Source organism: Scyliorhinus torazame, chromosome 14, assembly GCF_047496885.1.
Source record: "Scyliorhinus torazame isolate Kashiwa2021f chromosome 14, sScyTor2.1, whole genome shotgun sequence".
In the NCBI taxonomy this organism is placed as follows: domain Eukaryota; kingdom Metazoa; phylum Chordata; class Chondrichthyes; order Carcharhiniformes; family Scyliorhinidae; genus Scyliorhinus; species Scyliorhinus torazame.
The window spans coordinates 52,020,815-52,041,865 of NC_092720.1; the positions used below are offsets into that span (position 1 = coordinate 52,020,815).

Below are 21,051 nucleotides of genomic sequence, written 5' to 3' on the forward strand. Positions count from 1 at the left end.
TTGATTCTACTCTTACTGTGTTAGGTCAATTCAACTTATTTAGGAAAATTCAATACGAAAAAGCAATTGGTCTGCAAAATTATAAATTAACTGCTACTGAGATTAATTATTATTTAGACTGCATCACAGAGTGATAAAAAGTCAGAGCTGCAGAGGTGTAGAAAGCCATAGGCTGATTGGAATAAAGGCACAGCTTATGTTGCCATAATAGAAACATTTTAACTTTCTAGATAGCACTGCTCACTGAGTAAGCATCTGGCAAGTTCAGTGAAATAATCAATTGTAAAGTATCTACTGGGTCTTCATTTACTTACAATTAACTTATATACCTTTCTAATACCAAAGAACTGCCCAGAGTAACTAACTTGGAGGGAGTGTGCAACATAATGGTACCCAAAAGCAGGTGGAAAAATATCACTGCTCAACTCTCAAGCCAGGTCTTCTGATATCATGCAGAAATAGATTTACTTGCCTATTCTTCTAGCATCCAGCCCCACTCTCTCTTTAAAAAAAAGAATCATCTTAAATTTCTTTGTGCAGTAAACAAGCATAAAGAAAAGCCCAACAACAAAACTCCATCTAACCAAAATACCTGCTATCATAATTACAGACATCACCAATAAAAGTAACAGTGCTTACAGATGCAAATGTCCCAATCTGTTTAACATTCTGTTCATAACTCTGAGAGCTGGTGGGTCGACCTGGTGTACGTCTGGAATACCAGAATGTATAGTTATACTGTAGCGGGTGTTCTCCTGGACCAGGGACCACTGCCTGCAAACAACAAAATATTACTGCAATTATACACAAAAGTTTGAGAAGGAGAGGTCACACTGTTCTTGTTAGATGGGCATTTTTCTTTTAAATTGTACAGTTTGTTGTAATTTGCTGGTCGATAAATGGCAGCTTTAAAAACTGGACCTTTTTTTTTTAACTCCTATTTCATTGATACTTCCTGCAACTTCTGATCCATTTACTCATATTTTGACAATTTACAATTTAAACTGATAGCGAAGGTGCCGCTTGTAGCCAGGAATTCCCATTGATATATTGTGAGCTGCAAAACCCAGAGCTCAGGTACCTGGCAGTAAATTTTTAAACGTTTTGCATTCCAGGTTTTAAAATAGAATAAACTCCATAATTCCTGCAGAATGTTTGAGGTGAGGGACGCCGTCAGTGTCCCTGCTGATTTCATCTGTGGGAAGTGCACCCATCTCCAGCTCCTCAGAAACCGCGTTAGGGAACTGGAGCTGGAGCTGGATGAACTTCGGATCATTCGGGACGCAGAGGTGGTCACAGATGGAAGCTTCAGGGATGTAGTTACTCCGAAGAATGAAGATAGATGGGTGACAGTGAGAGGGGCTGGGAGGAAGCAGTCAGTACAGGGATCCCCTGTGGTCGTTCCCCTTAGTAACAAGTATACCGCTTTGGATACGGACAGACTTACCAGAGGTAAGCCATGGGGTACAGGTCTCTGGCACAGAGTCTGTCCCTGTTGCTCAGAAGGGAAGGGGGGAGAGGAGTAGAGAATTAGTCATTGGAGACTCCATAGTTAGGGGGATAGATAGGAGATTCTGTGGGAAAGAGAGACTCGCGGTTGGTGTTGCCTCCCAGGTGCCAGGGTGCGTGATGTCTCGGATCGTGTTTTCGGGATCCTTAAGGGGGAGGGGGAGCAGCCTCAAGTCGTGGTCCACATAGGTACCAACGACATAGGTAGGAAAGGGGATAGGGATGTAAGGCAGGAATTCAGGGAGCTAGGGTGGAAACTTAGATCTAGGACAAACAGAGTTATTATCTCTGGGTTGTTACCCGTGCCACGTGCTAGCGAGACGAGGAATAGAGAGAGAGAGGAGTTGAACACGTGGCTACAGGGATGGTGCAGGAGGGAGGGTTTCAGATTTCTGGATAATTGGGGCTCATTCTGGGGTCGGTGGGACCTCTACAAACGGGATGGTCTACACCTGGACCAGAGGGGTACCAATATCCTGGGGGGGAAATTTGCTAATGCTCTTCAGGAGGGTTTAAACTAGTTCAGCAGGGGCTTGGGAACCTGAATTGTAGCTCCAGTATACAGGAGGTTGAGAGTAGTGAGGTCATGTGTAAGGTTTCAAAGTTGCAGGAGTGTACCGGCAGGCAGGAAGGTGGTTTAAAGTGTGTCATCTTCAATGCCAGGAGCATCCGGAATAAGGTGGGTGAACTTGCGGCATGGGTTGGTACCTGGGACTTCGATGTTGTGGCCATTTCAGAGACATGGATAGAGCAGGCAGGAATGGTTGTTGCAGGTGCCGAGGTTTAGATATTTCAGTAAGCTCAGGGAAGGTGGTAAAAGAGGGGGATGGGTGGCATTGTTAGTCAAGGACAGTATTACGGTGGCAGAAAGGACGTTTGATGAGGATTCGTCTACTGAGGTAGTATGAGCTGAGGTCAGAAACAGGAAAGGAGAGGTCACCCTGTTAGGGGTTTTCTCTAGGCCTCCGAAAAGTTCCAGAGATGTAGAGGAAAGGATTGCAAAGATGATTCTGGAAAGGAACGAAAGCAACAGGGTAGTTGTTATGGGGGACTTTAACTTTCCAAATATTGACTGGAAACGCTATAGTTCGAGTACATTAGATGGGTCCGTTTTTGTCCAATGTGTGCAGGAGGGTTTCCTGACACAGTATGTAGAAAGGCCAAGGAGAAGCGAGGCCATATTGGATTTGGTACTGGGTAATGAACCAGGACAGGTGTTAGATTTGGAGGTAGGTGAGCACTTTGGAATTGTGACCGCAATTCTATTACGTTTACTTTAGTGATGGAAAGGGATAGGTATATACCGCAGGGCAAGAGTCATATCTGGGGGAAGGGCAATTATGATGCGATGAGGCAAGACTTGGGATGCAGCGGATGGAGAAGAAAACTGCAGGGGATGGGCACAATGGAAATGTGGAGCTTGTTCAAGGAACAGCTACTGCGTGTCCTTGATAAGTATGTACCCAAGAAGAAGCCAGGAGGGGACATGAGAAGTTTTTGGCAGGTAGGATCAAGGATAACCCTAAAGCTTTCTATAGATATGTTGGGAATAAAAGAATGACTAGGGTAAGAGTAGGGCCAGTCAAGGACAGTAGTGGGAAGTTGTGCGTGGAGGCTGAGGAGATAGGAGAGGTGCTAAATGAATATTTTTCGTCAGTATTCACACAGGAAAAAGACAATGTTGTTGAGGAGAATACTGAGATTCAGGCTACTGGACTAGAAGGGCTTGAGGTTCATAAGGAGGAGGTGTTAGCAATTCTGGAAAGTGTGAAAATAGATAAGTCCCCTGGGTCGGATGGGATTTATCCTAGGATTCTCTGGGAAGCTAGGGAGGAGATTGCTGAGCCTTTGGCTTTGATCTTTAAGTCATCTTTGTCTACAGGAATAGTGCCAGAAGACTGGAGGATAGCAAATGTTGTCCCCTTGTTCAAGAAGGGGATTGGAGACAACCCCGGTAACTATAGACCAGTGAGCCTTACTTCTGTTGTGGGCAGAATCTTGGAAAGGTTTATAAGAGATAGGATGTATAATCATCTGGAAAGGAATAATTTGATTAGAGATAATCAACATGGTTTTGTGAAGGGTAGGTTGTGCCTCACAAACCTTATTGAGTTCTTTGAGAAGGTGACCAAACAGGTGGATGAGGGTAAAGCAGTTGATGTGGTGTATATGGATTTCAGTAAAACGTTTGATATGGTTCCCCACAGTAGGCTACTGCAGAAAATACGGAGGCATGGGATTCAGGGTGATTTAGCAGTTTGGATCAGAAATTGGCTAGCTGGAAGAAGACAAAGGGTGGTGGTTGATGGGAAATGTTCAGACTGGAGTCCAGTTACTAGTGGTGTACCACAAGGATCTGCTTTGGGGCCACTGCTGTTTGTCATTTTTATAAATGACCTGGAGGAGGGCATAGAAGGATGGTTGAGTAAATTGCAGATGACACTCAAGTCGGTGGAGTTGTGGACTGTGCGGAAGGATGTTACAAGTTACAGAGGGACATGGATAAACTGCAGCTCTGGGCTGAGAGGTGGCAAATGGAGTTTAATGCCGAAAAGTGTGAGGTGATTCATTTTGGAAGGAATAACAGGAAGACAAGAGTACTGGGTTAATGGTAATATTCTTGGCAGTGTGGATAAGCAGAGAGATCTCGGTGTCCATGTACATAGATCCCTGAAAGTTGCCACCCAGGTTGAGAGGGTTGTTAAGAAGGCGTACGGTGTGTTAGCTTTTATTGGTAGAGGGATTGAGTTTCGGAGCCATGAGGTCATGTTGCAGCTGTACAAAACTCTGGTGCGGCCGCATTTGGAGTATTGCGTGCAATTCTGGTCGTCGCATTATAGGAAGGATGTGGAAGCATTGGAAAGGGTGCAGAGATTTACCAGAATGTTGCCTGGTATGGAGGGAGGATCTTATGAGGAAAGGCTGAGGGACTTGAGGCTGTTTTCATTAGAGAGAAGGTTAAGAGGTGACTTAATTGAGGCATACAAGATGATCAGAGGATTGGATAGGGTGGACAGTGAGAGCCTTTTTCCTCGGATGGTGATGTCTAGCACGAGGGGACATAGCTTTAAATTGAGGGGAGATAGATATAGGACAGATGTCAGAGGTAGGTTCTTTACTCAGAGAGTAGTAAGGGCGTGGAATGCCCTGCCTGCAACAGTAGTGGACTCGCCAACACTAAGGGCATTCAAATGGTCATTGGATAGACATATGGACGATAAGGGAATAGTGTAGATGGGCTTTAGAGTGGTTTCACAGGTCGGCGCAACATCTAGGGCCGAAGGGCCTGTACTGCGCTGTAATGTTCTATGTTCTAGAAGTTTAGAAAACCTAAATGAGCTGGTTTATCAGATTGCTTCGGTACTTTCTAAAACTGGTTTTATCTTACCTGGAATTATGCTCAGCACAGTATCAAGCTCCCTTTTGATAACATTCCCAAAATAACACTACAGAAATCTGAATATGAAATTATATTAATTAGACATCGACATAGAAAGTGATAGTCTAAATGTGTTGGGAGACATTCACCTATTTAATTATTAAAACTTGAGAAAAAAAGGATCTGATCAATTAGTATCAGGCTAGCCACCACTGCATACTTATTTGCATAACATTTCATTCTTTGATTTATACTCAAAATTAACCAATGGATTGCAACTAATATTTCCAATGCAAGGTTTAAATGCCAATTTCTTCACTTCCTGTCTTCTAGCACATTACAGATCATCTTGCTTATCCAGTTAGAACGCATCACCTAACAGCAATTTATCATTCAAATCTTGGGCATCAATACTGCAGTTAATAGCCAAGTAAAACTCTGTATGAACATACACAGATCAGTTGTCCACAGGTTTTTCTTTCACCCAGCAGAGTGAGAATGAGAGCGCTAGCTGTTCCTTCAGCAACATATGGCTGTGTGCGCCTTTATGCTCTCACCTTCCTTTTCGTACTGTTTTGGATCTTCTCTTTGTCTGTTTTTTCCTTCTCGTTCTCTTTCTGTGTGTGGCTATCCTCATTTTGATCCTGGTCTCCACTGTCATCGTCTTTTAAACTGCAAATGAGGAAGCAATTTAACAATTGCCCAGTATGCTTTTAGTGGGTTCTTTAACAATAGCATACAATCAATTGTTGTTGTACAAGATCAGTAATAGTTCTAGCACCAAATTGCATATTTAGTTTTGCTCATGAAATTGCCTGGCATATACTGCTGCAAGCAGAGATCACAAATCCAACATGACCCTGTGTATCTGACAAAAATATCCCACATATGTTCAGCTGTTGAAGCAGTGTGTCAAATTCCAGAGGAGCTGTTGGATCCCTTTTTAGAAAATGATGACAACACAATGGTCAAGGCTCAGCTTGGACTACTTAATTTACGATCAGTATGACTATTCCATAATAAATCCAAATGATGACACTCCTTAGAACCAAATCTCCCCATGATCCATATCTCATCTAACTTCTATGTTCTGTCCAGAGATTTGGTCTTTTTTATTCTTGATAGTGCCGAAGGCGTATAATAATAAGTTTCTCCACTGGTTCTTAACATCAATAAACAACACAGGATAAAATTAATATTCACCAAGACAGACATGCTCCATTAAAGATAACCAATAGAGATTCATAAAAGGTAAATCTACTTGATAACATGATAGAGCTCTTGGAAGGTTGGAATATATTGATAAAGGAAAATAATTGGAAGTTTTTTGAAGAATAAAGGGATTAAGGGTTATGGTGCTCGGGCCGGAAAGTGGAGCTGAGTCCACAAAAGATCAGCCATGATCTCGTTGAATGGCGGAGCAGGCTCGAGGGGCCAGATGGCCTACTCCTGCTCCTAGTTCTTATGTTCTTATATGGATTTTCAAAATGCAAATGATGAGATACTGATCAGGTCTGTAATAAAATGAAGGTAGAAGTATTAAATGGATGAAAAGGAAATTAAAAGACAACACAACAAATAGTTGTTAATGAATGATTTCAGACTTGAAGGGTGCAAACAATGGTGATCCAGGGAGCAGTAGTTAATTATGAGGAGGGCGGTAAAACATTGGTCAGATAGATGACAGATTAATTTTTTAAAATAAATTTAGCGTACCCAATTCATTTTTTCCAATTACGGGCAAATTAGCGTGGCCAATCCACCTATCCTGCACATCTTTGGATTGTGGGGGCAAAACCCACACAAACATGGGGAGAATGTGCAAACTCCACACGGACAGTGACCCAGAGCCGGGATCGAACCTGGGACCTCAGCAATGCTAACCACTGCACCACCGTGCTGCCAAAGACAGATTAAATTTACTGCAGTAATGATGAAATTTACTTCAGCAACTTAGGTGAGTGACTTTGGGAGAAAGATTAAACTTTGAAATGAGATGGGGAACAAATTTTCCGATACACTTTTAAGAATTTGTGCAATGACAACTGATAAAATATATGGATCATAAGTTTGATAAAGAAGTGAGACAGATAAAAAAGGTAATATTTAACTTTCCAATTTATGTTCATCTACAATTAGAATATGGTGTCATGGTTTGGGCACCTTCAATTTTGGAAAAGATGTCAAAATCATGGAGAGGGTTGCAGATAATTCATTATCAAATCAGAGGATTTTGTATGAGGTAAGATTAAACAAACTAAGGCTCCCTTTTTAAAGTGAAGGTTATGAATAGATCCAATGGAGGGAGTGCTCAAAATTAAAAAGGTTTCAATGAAGTAAATTAGAGCCATTAATCAGTGAGCAGCGACTAATCACATAAATTTATGATCACTGCCAAGAGAAGATTTATTTTTAAATACAGAGAGCTGGTAGGACATGGGTTGTGTACCAGAAACAGTGGTAAATGCTGAATGTATAATAGCATGTAAAGGAGATGGATAAATATTTTAAAGAATAATTTAAAAGGAAAATAAGGTGAAATGAACAGCTTTTTCAGATAGCCGTAACACACTCTGTTTCTGATATCCTGATTCTGTGACGAAGTTCAACTGTTAACCATGTATTGTAGTCTTCCCCACAATAATGCATTTACTTACACTTAGAAGGGTATTAGATAAACATATCTTTCTTAACTAAATCTGCTCTCAAAGAATTTTGAAGAAAGTAGAGTATCATGAACAATGAGAATCACCCCTTTGTCTCATTATTGCCTTTCGATGCATTCAGGCAAAAGGCTACAATCCCTGAAACGTGGGAAAAATCGGTTCTTGAACTTGTCTATGCCCTTCTCTAGGAACCTTAACAGGAATTTGATGAATGGAAGAGGATATGCACTCATGATGGGATTACTAACTAATTATTTTAATGCACTGGAATAGTTTTTAAAATACATTTCCATTAAAGTTAGGCCTCGATGATAGGGTTGTTTTCTTCATTTGTATGTAATTTTTTCATGAATGAGCAACGTACCTGAAATTAATTTCAGTATGGACAATAAAGTGAAACTAAAATTGAATTAATGTACCATATTATTAACAGTACTGGCTGCAGAACAGTGAACAAGTAGCAAAATGTCATCCCTGGAGTCCATGCATGCAACCAATAGATAATTTGTGTGGGTGGTTCCATTGGCAACACTCTGCCTAGTAACATAAACAGAGCCTGAAGCATTCATGCTTTCCAGACACAGAAAGAGTGAGCAACACAAGCAATCCATGCAGGTCACTTAAGTGATCTTGTAATCCTTAAGAATCCTCTGACAACTACTGAGGAATGCATATTGCATATATGAACTGTAATTAAAAAATGAAATAACTGGTAGAATTAGCTTCTGTTTGGCCCAAGGATAATCCATCAGTTTCACTGCCTGGATGATAGATCCTAACATTTATTTGTTTTGATACATGGATGAACAGAGTTACAGGATTGCTAATTAACTTTCAACAAAACATTTGTTAAACAGGATTAACTAAAGCTTTACAGATATACACAGCATTGTAAGGAAACACAAGTTACAATTTATCTCATACTTTAATGTTCTCAGTAAGTACACAGTCCATGTAAATCAATAGGTAAAATGTAGTCAGACAAAATACTCTGAAACCAAGTGACAAATGCTACCCAAAACAACTTCTGTGGATTTCTCATCAAATCACTCCAGATGCTTGTCACACTATGAACCAACTGGTTTCACTGGAACTCTTGACTTTCACACGAGGGTTTCCTGCTCTCGAAAACCACACCTTGGACTCTTCTCCCAAACAACACTTTCTCTCCGAGGCCTTCACCAAGGATCCGCATTCAGGATTTCAACCGCTCCTTTCAATACCCCTCCACCCTGGAACACGCTGTACGTTCAAGCTTTCTCCCAATCTCTCAGATACCCAGCCATTCCAACAGAACATCACTCCTTAAAGGCTGTATTAAGGTATCACCAACTTCAGGATCACCAGGGATGTCTGGCTTCTCACTAGTTGATGTCACCAGGTTTGCACTTGAGAATCATGGAATCCCTACTGTGCAGAAAGAGGCCATTCTGCCCATCGAGTCTGCATCGACCCTCAGAAAAAGCACCCTACCTAGGCCCAAACGCCACATTATCCCAATAACCCACCTTGGGCCAATTTAACAGAGCCAATCCACCTAACCTCACATCTTTGGACTGTGGGAGGAAACCAGAGCTGTCGGAGGAAACCCAGGCAGATGTGGGGAGAACATGCAAACTCCACACAGTCACATCGGAATCAAACTCGGGTCCCTGGCGCTGTGAGGCAGCAGTGCTAAACATTGTGCACCTTGCAGTCCTGTCTTTAACTCCCCCCTCCTAACTAAATTTAACAGAACCCTTGATGCACGATCAATTGCTCAAGGACTTGAGTTGGGTACAACTGAGGCTTTATTACTCTAAGATGTGTGGCCTGCCACAGCAGCTGGCGAAATGGCTGCAGCATGGAGGACACACATTTATACTCCGCCTACTGGGTGGAGCCAGCAGCCAGGGACTACCAACGTACCTGTAGTACAGGTCCTACCATACATCACCTAATAGAGGTGCAACAGTGGTTTACCACATTCACCCCCTGTTAAAATGGAGTCCGGCAGGGTTGGAGGAGAACTATGTACATCAAATGGTTTTCTTTTTACATTTACATTTACAATTTTTGATAGAGAGGGAAAAAATGTCTTTTGAAGACCAGTGGACCAGTTAGAGGTTTAACCGGTCCGGGGCCTTGGTGTGCCGCTGGGAGCGATGTAGTGGTGGCGGCGATGCCGATGCTAGTCTGATGTCCGGAGCCTCCGGGAGCGTGCCAAAATCCTCTTCATCCTCGAGCGTGGACAGGGGGAGGACGGATGGTCCTGGGGGGGTTGCTGCTGGGAGCGCCGGGCCGGGAGTGTGTGTGTGTGTGTGAGAGACCTGCTGGTGCCAGGTCCCTGAGGGAGACAGTATCCTGGCAGCCATCGGGGTGTGCCACGTAGGCATACTGGGGGTTTGCATGGAGCAATTGCACCCTTTCCACCAACAGGTCCGCTTGTGGAGTCGGACATGCCTACGGAGCAGGACGGGTCCTGGAGCTGCGAGCCAAGTCGGGAGCGACACCCTGGATGTGGACTTCCTGGGGAAGGCAAAAAGACGTTCATGGGGTGTGTTGTTAGTGGCGGTGCACAGTAGTGACCAAATGGAGTGTAGTGCATCAGGGAGGACCTCCTGCCAGCGTGGGGCCGGGAGGTTCTTGGACCGTAGGGCCAGGAGGTTCTTGGACCGTAGGGCCAGTTGGACGGCCCTCCATACAGTCCCATTCTCCCTCTCTACCGGTCCGTTTCCCCGGGGGTTGTAGCTTGTCGTTCTGCTGGAGGCGATACCCCTGCTGAGCAGGAACTGACGCAGCTCATCACTCATGAAGGAGGATCCCCTGTCACTGTGGATGTAGGCGGGGACACCGAACAGAGCGAAGATTGTGTTGAGGGCTTTGATGACGGTGGCAGACATCATATCGGGACATGGGATGGCGAAGGGGAATCCGGAGTACTCATCAACCACACTGAGAAAATACGTGGTATGGTAGGTGGAGGGGAGGGGCCCTTTGAAATCCACACTGAGGCGCTCAAAGGGGGCGGGAGGCCTTCACCAGGCGCGCACAGTCCGGTCGGTAGAAATGCGGCTTGCACTCCGCACAGACCTGGCAGTCCCTGGTGATTGTCTGTACTTCCTCGATGGACTAGGGCAGATTGCAGGCCTTTATGAAATGGTACAACCGTGTGAGTCCCAGGTGACAAAGACCGTCGTGCAGGGTCTGGAGTCGGTCTACCTGTGCGCTGGCACATGTACCTCGGGATAGGGCGTCTGGGGGCTCATTGAGCTTACCGGGGCGATACAAAATCTCTTAATTGTAGTTGGAGAGCTCGATCCTCCACCTCAAGATCTTATCATTCTTGATCTTGCCCCGCTGTGTGTTATTGAACATGAAGGCTACCGACCATTGGTCAGTGAGGAGAGTGAATCTCCTGCTGGACAGGTAATGCCTCCAATGTCGCACAGCTTCAACGATAGCTTGGGCCTTTTTTTCGACGGACGAGTGCCGAATTTCTGAGGCATGAAGAGTGCGGGAAAAGAATGCCACGGACCTGCCTGCCTGATTGAGGGTGGCGGCTAAGGCGACGTCTGATGCGTCGCTCTCTATTTGAAAGGGCAGTGTCTCGTCTACTGCATGCATCCTGGCCTTGGCGATATCGGCTCTGATACGGGCGAAGGCCTGTTGTGCCTCGGCCGTCAGGGGAAAATGGGTTGACTGGATGAGTGGGCGGGCCTTGTCCGCATAGTTTGGGACCCATTGAGCGTAGTACGAAAAGAACCCCAGGCAGCGTTTGAGGGCCTTGGGGCAATGGGGGAGGGGGAGCTCCATGAGGGGGGCGCATGCGGTCGGGATCGGGCCCCAGAACTCAGTTCTGGACCACATAGCCGAGAGTGGCTAAGCGGGTCGTGCTAAACACGCACTTCTCCTTGTTGTAGGTGAGGTTTAGGAGAGCGGCGGTGCGGAGGAATTTGGCACGGTTGGCGTTGTGGTCCTGATCATGGCTGCAGATGGTGACGTTGTCTAGGTACGGAAAGGTGGCCCACAAGGCATACCGGTCGACCATTCGGTCCATCTCTCTTTGGAAGACCGAGACCCCGTTGGTGACGCCGAAGGGAACCCTGAGGAAGTGAAAGAGGCGGCCGTCTGCCTCGAAGGCAGTGTATGAACGGTCCGATTTACGAATGGGGAGCTGGTGGTAGGCGGATTTGAGGTCTGCCGTTGAGAAGACCCGGTACTGTGCAATCTGATTGACCATATCATATATGCGTGGGAGGGGGTACGTGTCGAGCTGCGTGTACCAATTGATGGTCTGGCTGTTGTCCACGACCATTGTGTGTTTCTCCCCAGTTTTAACTACTACCACTTAGGCTCTCCAGGGGCTGTTGCTGGCCTCGATGATGCCTTCCCGAAGCAGCCGCTGGACCTTGGACCTGTTGAAGGTCCTGTCCTGGGTGCTGTACCGTCTGCTCCTGGTGGCGACAGGTTTGCAATCTGAGGTTAGATTTGCGAAGAGGGAAGGCAGGCGAAGAGGGAAGGCAGATCGACCTTTAGGGTCGCGAGGCCGCACACAGTGAGGGGTGGTTGAGACACGCCGAATTTCAGGGTTAGGCTCTGGCGGTTGCACTGAAGGTCCAGGCCGAGTAGTAGGGCAGCGCAGAGGTTAGGGAGGACGTAGAGGTGGAAGCCGCTGAATTCTATGCCCTGGACCGTGAGTGTGACCGTACAGTACTCCTGGATCGCCACGGAAAGGGTTTCGGAGGCCAGGGAGATTTTTTGGTTGGCGGGGTGTACCGCGAGGGACCAGCCTTACCGTATCCGGGTGGATGAAGCTTTCGGTGCTCCCGGAGTCCAGCAGGCAGGTGTCCGTTGATTTTAACGCTGGTCAATGCGGTGGCCAGGTTGTGCGGACGAGACTGGTTGATGGTTACGGAGGCGAGTCGTGGTCGGTCGTCGCTGGTGTCGGATGATGGGGAGCCCAGGGGGGAAAGGTCCTGGAATGCTGACAGTGCACATGTGCCGTGGGGGAGACAAGATGGCGGCGCCTGAAGATTTTGTGGACAAAATGGCAGCGCCCATGGCGGGGGTTGAACAAGATGGCGGCGCACATGGGCCGCACGTGTTGCTCGGAGGGGCAGATGGCGGCGCCAACTGGCTGCGCTTGGTCAGAGAAGATGATGGGGCGCCCACTGGCTGCTCTTGGTCTGAGGGGGAGACGATGGCGGCGCCCACTGGCCACGCGTGATCCAGGGAGGTGAAGATGGCGGCACCCATTGTCCGTAAATTAGGGAGGTGGGGGCGATCGCGGCGACTGCGCGGGACTGGCACACCGTGGCGAAGTGCCCCTTCTTGCCGCAAGCCTAACAAAGGGCAGCGCGGGCCGGGCAGCGTTGGCGGGGGTGTTTCTGCTGGCCGCAAAAGTAACATCGGGGCCCCCGGGGCTCGCTGGTTGGTGCAAGGCGCAAGCGTATTGGCTGGGTAAGCGGCCGTCTGTGGGGTCCACGATGCGTAGGAGCGGTGGGCCGCGCAGATAGGGGCGTAGGCCTGAATGTTGCGCGAGGCGACCGTCATAGAGAACGCTAGCTTCTTTGTCTCTGCTAGGTCGAGCGTGGCCCCTTCAAATAGTCGCTGGCGTATGAGGTCCGACCCAATCGCCGTAACAAACGCGTCCCGCATAAGGAGATTTGAATGTTCCGTGACCATAACAGCCTGACAGTCACAGTACCGGACGACTGGGATTAGGGCCCGCCAGAAGTCTTCTATGGACTCACTAGAGAGTTGAGAGTGAGTGGTGAGTACGTGCCTGGCGAAGAGCGTGTTCGTCTTTTGAGCGTAATTCTCTTTGAGAAGCGTCATGGCTTCAGTGTAGTTCGGCATGCCCTGGATTAGCGGAAAGACGCTGGAGCTCAACCTTAAGTACAGGATCTGTATCTTCTGAGCCTCCGAGACAGGGCTGGGCGCCGAGTTGATGCACGCCTCGAAACAAGCTAGCCAGTGTTGAAAGTCCTTTTTGGCGTCGCTTGAATGCGGATCCAGCTACAGGCGATCCGGTTTGATACGGAGGTCCATCTTTTGAAAATCTTAGAGCAATAAATTGATGCACAGTCAATTGCACAAAGACTTGAGTTGGGTACAACTGAGGCTTTACTTCTCTAAGATGTGTAGCCTCCCACAGCAGCTGGCGAAATGGCTGCAACATGGAGGACACACATTTATACTCCGCCTACTGGGTGGAGCCAGCAGCCAGGGACTACCAACGTACCTGTAGTACCTGTCCTACCATACATAACCTAATAGAGGTGCAACAGTGGTTTACCACAACCCTGTTACCAGATTTGTTTCCTTGTTCCTTTAACTTCATGCAACTCTCTTTGTCTGGTTTCTGAGAAGATTTGCTTCCTGACCCCCTATATTGTCCTGCCTGTACTGGCAGCTTCTGTAGAAAGCTTCTTGCCTGGTTCCAAACCTAAAACGCAAATGCTTCTGCTTTACAGTGTGAGCCTCTGGTTGCTAAGCAACAGCTTAGTTTTTTAAACACTATAATTGCTTTTACATGGTATAACCGTCATTATAATACAGAGGCAGCGTGAAACTAAAACTACAGACTTGTAGGCACCTTTGTTTAACATGAAGCTAAACTGAAGTTAACAGCCCTTTCTTCGTACACAAAGGCAGAAACACAAATCAAGCTTAAATTTATGCCTTATTACTAATACACACAATATAAATAAAATTATTTAATCTATGCCTATTTCCTAACAATAGAAATACTGGCCAAGCCAGGAACACCTACAAACCATGAAAAAAAACAATTCTAGGCCAGCATTACTGTAGCCTTTTGGATTGCTTTCTGCATCAGCTCATGACATTGCAATGATTAATGTACCTTACTGCTTCTTGCTCAAAGCCCTTTAGAAACAACCCTCTTCGTTTCGACAACACTAGCCCTTAAACACATATTGTCCTTTCAAATTATGAACCGACTGACAAAACAAGAAATCCATATGGGGGTTGAGTTAATTTTAAAATGCTGAAGATGTTGTTAATACATTGCTTTGGGTTTTATCGGTTTGCAAAGGCCGTTTGCTATCTGAGGGGCAGCCTGCCGGTATCGATGGGGTTATTGGAATCGCTAACCGGTGACAACACACAGCAGCAGGCCAGGCAGCGGGAGGCCAGCACCTCCGACAGCCCGGACCCGAGTGTGGCTGCGGCCCTGCGGACGACATTTTTACAGATCTAGAGAGAAAAAACACATCCCGGGAAACAGGCCGCCACCGGTGCCTAAATAAGATGCAATAGAAAGTTTCAATGGGAGAAGAACGGCAGGAAATCAGTGACTCACGCGTCAAACTTGTTGTTCATGCTGTTGGGCACCTGGGCGGGACCTTGATGTCTCTCTGACTCGGGGACACCCCTCACAGCAGCGGCTCCGGCTGCGCGCTCACCTGAGGGGGCGGGGCCGGGCCCTCACATCCGGGAATGCTGCACATCATCGTGTGCGCGCGAGGAGTCGTCACATTCTGTTCAACGGACACTGAGATCGCCGGGGAGGACCGCCATCCTGGGAATACCGGGAGAGGCGGGGCTGGGAGGGCAGCCGAGGAATACCGGGAGAGACAGGGCTGCGCAGGGCCGAGAGGACAGCCTGGGAACACCGGGGGAGGTGGGGCTGGGAGCCCCGCCTGGGAATAGTGGGGGAGGCGGGGCTGGCAGGACCACCTGGGAATACCGGGGGAGGTGGGGCTGAGAGGACCACCTGGGAATACCGGGGGAGGTGGGGCTGAGAGGACCACCTGGGAATACCGGGGTGAAGGAGACTGGGTTTGACTGTGCGGACCACTTGAGAATACCGGGCAGGGGGGGGCTGTGCAGGGGCGGGCCAACCACCTGGGAATACTGGGCGAGGCAAGCTGGTCTAGATCGGGCCTAGCTGGGCTAGGCAAGGCCGGCCGCCTGAAAATACTGGGCGACGGGGGCTGAGCGGGGTTATTGTGGAAGGGGTGCCTGAACTGGGAATACTGGGTGAGGGTGGCGGGAATACCGGCTGAGGAGGGCTGGGAATACCAGGTTAGGAAGGAGCGGGGTGGGAATACCAGGTGAGGAGGTGCTGCTGGGAATATTGGGGGGACAGGGCCAGGAGGGCTACCTGGGAATACTGGGTGAGGGGGTCTGAGAAGGGCCCTGGATATACTGGTTGAGGAGGGTGTGCCAGTCTGGGAATACCAGACGAGGATGGTGAGAGGGCGGGTGGTGGTTCTGGGAATACCATGAGAGGGGACCAGAATCTGAACTGGACTAGCCATGTAAATACTGTGTCTACAATAACAGGTCAGAGGCTAGGAATTCTGCAGCGTAACTCCTTCAGACCCTCCAAACGCCTGTCCACCATCTACAAGGCACATGTCAGGAGAGTGATGGAGTACTCTCCAGTTGCCTGGATGAGTACCGCTACAACAATATTCAAGAAGCTCAACAAAGCAGTTGCTTGATTACTGCCCCTTCCACAAACATGCAATCCCTCCACCACTGACAAACAGTAACAGCTGTGCGTACCATCTACAAGATGCACTGTAGGAACTCACCCAGGCCCATCAGGCAGCACCTTGAAATGAAATGAAAATGGCTTATTGTCACAAGTAGGCTTCAATGAAGTTACTGTGAAAAGCCCCTAGTCGCCACATTCCGGCGCCTGTTCGGGGAGGCTGGTACGGGAATTGAACCATGCTGTTGGTCTGCTTTAAAAGCCAGCGATTTAGCCCAGTGTGCTAAACCAGCCCCTTCCAAATCCATGATCGCTACCATCACCTGTAAGATTCCTTCCAAGTCACTTACCACCCAGACTTGGAAGTATATCACTGCTCCTTCACAGTCACTAGGTCAAAATCTAGGAACTTCCTTCCTAGATTTGTTCAAGAAGGCAGCAGTTCAAGAAGGCAGCCCATTGCCACCTTCTCAAGGGCAATTAGGGATGGGCAATAAATGCTGGCTTAGCCAGTGACGCCCACATCCTGTAAATTATTTTTTAAAAATGATCCATTCAACGTGTATAAATCACCTGGTTTAGCACAGTGGGTTAAATAGCTGGCTTATAAAGCAGACCAAGGCCAGCAGTGCGGGTTCAATTCCCGTACCAACCTCCCCGAATAGGCGCCGGAATGTGGTGACTAGGGGCTTTTCACAGTAACTTCATTTGAAGCTTACTTGTGACAAGCGATTTTCATTTCAAATCACCTGGAAGCTTCTGAACGTCCTCCTAACCACTCACATTCCCATCTAGTCTTGTGTCATCAGAAAAGAACAAAGAAAAATACAGCACAGGAACAGGCCCTTCGGCCCTCCAAGCCTGTGCCGACCATGCTGCCCGACTAAACTAAAATTTGCACTTCCTGGGTCCGTATCCCTCTATTCCCAACCTAATCATGTATTTGTCAAGATACCCCTTGCCCCTCGCACCTTAAACCTATGCCCCCGAGTAATTGACCCCTCTACCCTGGGGAAAAGCCTCTGACTATCCACTCTGTCTATGCCCTCATAATTTTGTAGACCCCTATAAGGTCGCCCCTCAACCTCCGTCGTTCCAGTGAGAAACCGAGTTTATTCAACTGCTCCTCATAGCTAATGCCCTCCATACCAGGCAACATTCTGGTAAATCTTTTCTGCACCCTCTCTAAAGCCTCCAGATCCTTCTGGTAGTGTGGCGACCAGAATTGAACACTATACTCCAAACTTGAAGATATTACATCTGGAGGCCTCCTTCAAATTATTGATAATTATTATTAATAGCTGGGGCACAAGCATGGTACCTCATTAGTCACCGCCTGTCAATCCAAAAAATACCAATTATTCCTACTCTGCTTCTTCTCTGCTAACCAATTCTCAATCCAGAGTAATACGATCCCAGACCAGATCCCAACAGGATACTAGACCGAAACACCAATATTTTAGTTTATTTTGTAAGATTGTGCAGAAAGAATGCTTCGCTCCAGAAAAGTTTGCTTGAAAAAATAGTGCTTGAGTATTTTAAAACAAAACTTTATTATGAATACAATATTAAACTCAAAAGAACCCAAAAAAACAGCTTACAATTACCCCTTAAACACTACTACTTCCACATTAAAGAACAAGAAAAGAAACACACACCTCTCAATCCAGATTAAAATCAGCATGGCATACAGTAATACTTTCTTTCAAAAAAAGTTTGTCTTCTTTCTAGAACTCCTTCTTTAAACAGCTGGTTCACCTGGTGTGTTTCAGCTTCTTTCTTGTTCTCAGACGAAACTGCTCTGCTTTTAAATATTATTACTCTTTTTAGAATTATCCTACTGGGAGAGAAAAGTGCTTTTACTTTTGGCAAAACAAGGGTTGCCAGATCAGACTTCAACACTCATCTCCAAAAGTTTTCTCAAAAATGTCTCTCCGAATCTCTTAGCTCCACCCAGCAATGACATCATTTCCCCAAGCTGAAAAAAATTAACTCTCCAGGGACCTCCCCAGCCAAACCCCATTAGCCCAGGCTGAAAAACACATTCCTTTGGTCAATTTCACCTACTGACTCCTAAAAGCTCCCAGGTCCTGCAAAACAGGATTCTTTTTTTAAAAAACATGACCACTGCAGTCAAACACACTATAACCCCAGGCTTTTAACCCTTAAATTGCCCAGTACTTAGAATCCAATATTCCTAAAATCTTCCAGTCATTGCACCTCCCCCCCTTAGAAAAATAAGCCAGCAATATAAACAGATGGCTTCTTTTTTTGAAAATTTTAACTTTAAACATTTCCTATGATTACACGCAACTTATACTCTAAGATATATCACTTTATATTTTTAAACCGGCAAACATAACCACAAGTAAAGTCCATTTTATTCTTCTCCCACGTCACAAATCGTGATGAAGCATCAGTAATCACATTTTCTCTTCCTGCTACCTGTAGAATTCATAAATTAAATGGTTGTAACAATAAACGCCATTGGAACAGTCTTGCATTTTGATTTTTAAATTTGTCCAATAATTTTATTGGACTATGGTCTTTATCTACAATTGTCTCAGATAAATTGTTACTAATATAAATGTTAAAATGTCGTAATGTGGGACTTCCGGTGACGGGATGTGCTGAGAAGTCGCACATCAGGTGGCTCACCTTCCACGAACCTGAAAAAAAGGATCTTTTCACCCAAATCAGCCCGCTAATACAAAGGATAAAACATCCCCACACCGCAACGAGCAGCAGCATGAAGGGAAAATGCCAAACAATAGCCACTCCAGAGGCCGTGTGGAAAAAGCCAGGAGAAACAAATGGCTGAGGTGCGAAACTCAGGCCAGGCCAGAACGGGAAGGACCGACACACCACACAAGGTGCCCCCCACACCAGGGGATGGGTGGAGGATGTTTCTCTCAAGAGAACTGGGAGAACACAGGGATGAGACAAAAAACAACATTCAAGCTCTGGTCAGAGTGGCGGTCACGGAAGCTCTGGTAACCATGCAGGTGGCCCAAGACAAGGCAGAGAAGCGACTGGAAGCTGAGGAAAACACCACCAAAGAGCTGGAGAAGGCCGCAACAGACCAGGGTGACTGGACCGTCGCCCTAGAAAAAGAAGTAGCAAGGCTGGTCGCGACACGGGAGCCTGAAGGGGAAAATGAACTACCAGGAAAACCGATCAAGGCACCAAAACCTGCGGATTGTGGGCCTTCCAGAGGGGATCGAAGGTAGGAACCCTACAGATTATGTGGCCCAAATACAGAGCAATCTGGTGGGTAGGGTCAGCTTCCCCAACCCACCAGAAATACACAGAGCCCATCGCTTGCTTCGCCCAAAGCTGAGGAGGATGATTGCCAAAATGCACTGGTTCCAAGACTGGGAACAAATCCTGCATTGGGGGCAGCAGACAGCAAATTGTAACTGGGAAGGTCACCAGATTAGGATCTACCAGTACTTTGGGGCTGACCTGCCAATCACCGGGCAGAATTCATTCGGGTGAAGTCTGCCCTGTATGGTGTAAAGTTTGGGATGCTGTACCCAGCCAAACTCAGGGTCACATTCCAAGGTAGGGAGCATGTTTTTCACAGCCCCTGTAGACGCGAACAAGTTTGTCCTGGATAATGAGATCGGGGAACAGCAGCAGGGTCAGTGGTGAAGAGATCATCGGAAGAGATTTTACCTGTTGATTTGCTAATTGTGAACAAGCATGATGAACACTTTGCGCGGGGCTGCACTGCCTTGTTCTGGGGACGAGGGATGAAAGAGAAGAAAGAAAGAGTGAGGGAAACGGCAGGTAGGGAGCTCAGAGAACAGGCAACAAGAGGACACACAACCAACTCTGGGAGGGGGGCCACCACACTAGCGGGAAAGCTAACACCAGGAAGTGTACAGGAAAGTGGCCGCGGCGCATCTCCCCCAAGGGAGAAAGCACCTGGCAAGTGGAGGGCAGACATCAGTAACACGGGGCCGACTAGGGGAAGAAGCAGAGGAGGGAGCGGGGTGGGGGGGAAATCTACAGGGAGAGGGGATTGAAAATACCATAAGGGGTACACCGGATCAAAGAGAGTAAGGGCAGCACGGTAGCATTGTGGATAGCACAAATGCTTCACAGCTCCAGGGTCCCAGGTTCGATTCCGGCTTGGGTCACTGTCTGTGCGGAGTCTGCACATCCTCCCCGTGTATGCGTGGGTTTCCTCCGGGTGCTCCGGTTTCCTCCCACAGTCCAAAGATGTGCGGGTTAGGTGAATTGGCCATGATAAATTGCCTATAGTGTCCAAAATTGCCCTTAGTGTAGGGTGGGGTTACTGGGTTATGGGGATAGGGCGGAGGTGTGGACCTTGGGTAGGGTGCTCTTTCCAAGAGCCGGTGCAGACTCGATGGGCCGAATGGCCTCCTTCTGCACTGTAAATTCTATGATAATCTATGATTAGGCTGGCTGCAACAGGCCACACGTGGTGATTTGACACCGCAAGCAACCACCTCGGTGGGTCCCTGAATAAGGGGCTTTTCACAATAACTTCATTTGAAGCCTACTTGTGACAATAAGCCATTTTCATTTCATTTCATATCACGCGAGGAACTAACAGAAGTTCCAGCTGACAGGGGGGAATGAACTAAGATAAAGGCAGGTCAAAAATGTCTTACATAGGGAAAGGAGGACATACCCACGCCCACCGTAACAATCGTTGTTAGAGGACCTACTGGACACAGACATCCTAGGGAAGGGGAACTGCGGCTGCATGTATGGCGACGACTGGGGAAGGCTAACACACAACTGGAAGAGACAAGAAAAAAGCGGGAGGATTGAGGTTTGAAATAGGGTGGGAAGCGAAGCACTACACAGGGTCAAATCCATTTCCACTTGCACAAGGCTAAGCCTAATGCAGCTGAAAGTGGTACACAGAGCCCAGTTAACCAGAACCCGAATAAACAAGTTCCTCCCGGAGGTGGAGGGCAAATGCCTGGCCAACCACACCCACATGTTCTGGTCTTGCCCCAGACTTGTTGGGTTTTGGACAACCTTCTTTGAGGCAATGTCCAAGGTGTGGG

The 21,051-nt window shown here is 47.2% G+C and overlaps 1 protein-coding gene across 2 annotated transcripts in view; it reads right to left on the reverse strand.

Annotated features, from left to right (window-relative positions):
* Window positions 1–15,030, reverse strand: part of eif4e2 (eukaryotic translation initiation factor 4E family member 2) — a 126,842-nt gene extending 111,812 nt beyond the window's left edge. For both annotated transcript variants that reach the window (XM_072474187.1, XM_072474186.1), the window contains exons 1-3: window positions 14,864–15,030; window positions 5,446–5,560; window positions 640–774 (exon numbers count right to left, since the gene is read on the reverse strand). In XM_072474187.1, coding sequence (XP_072330288.1) covers window positions 640–774; window positions 5,446–5,560; window positions 14,864–14,883 — 270 coding nt within the window. In that variant the 5' untranslated portion in view covers window positions 14,884–15,030. The remainder of the gene's footprint in view (window positions 1–639; window positions 775–5,445; window positions 5,561–14,863) is intronic.
* Between the last annotated feature and the right edge of the window lie 6,021 nt (window positions 15,031–21,051).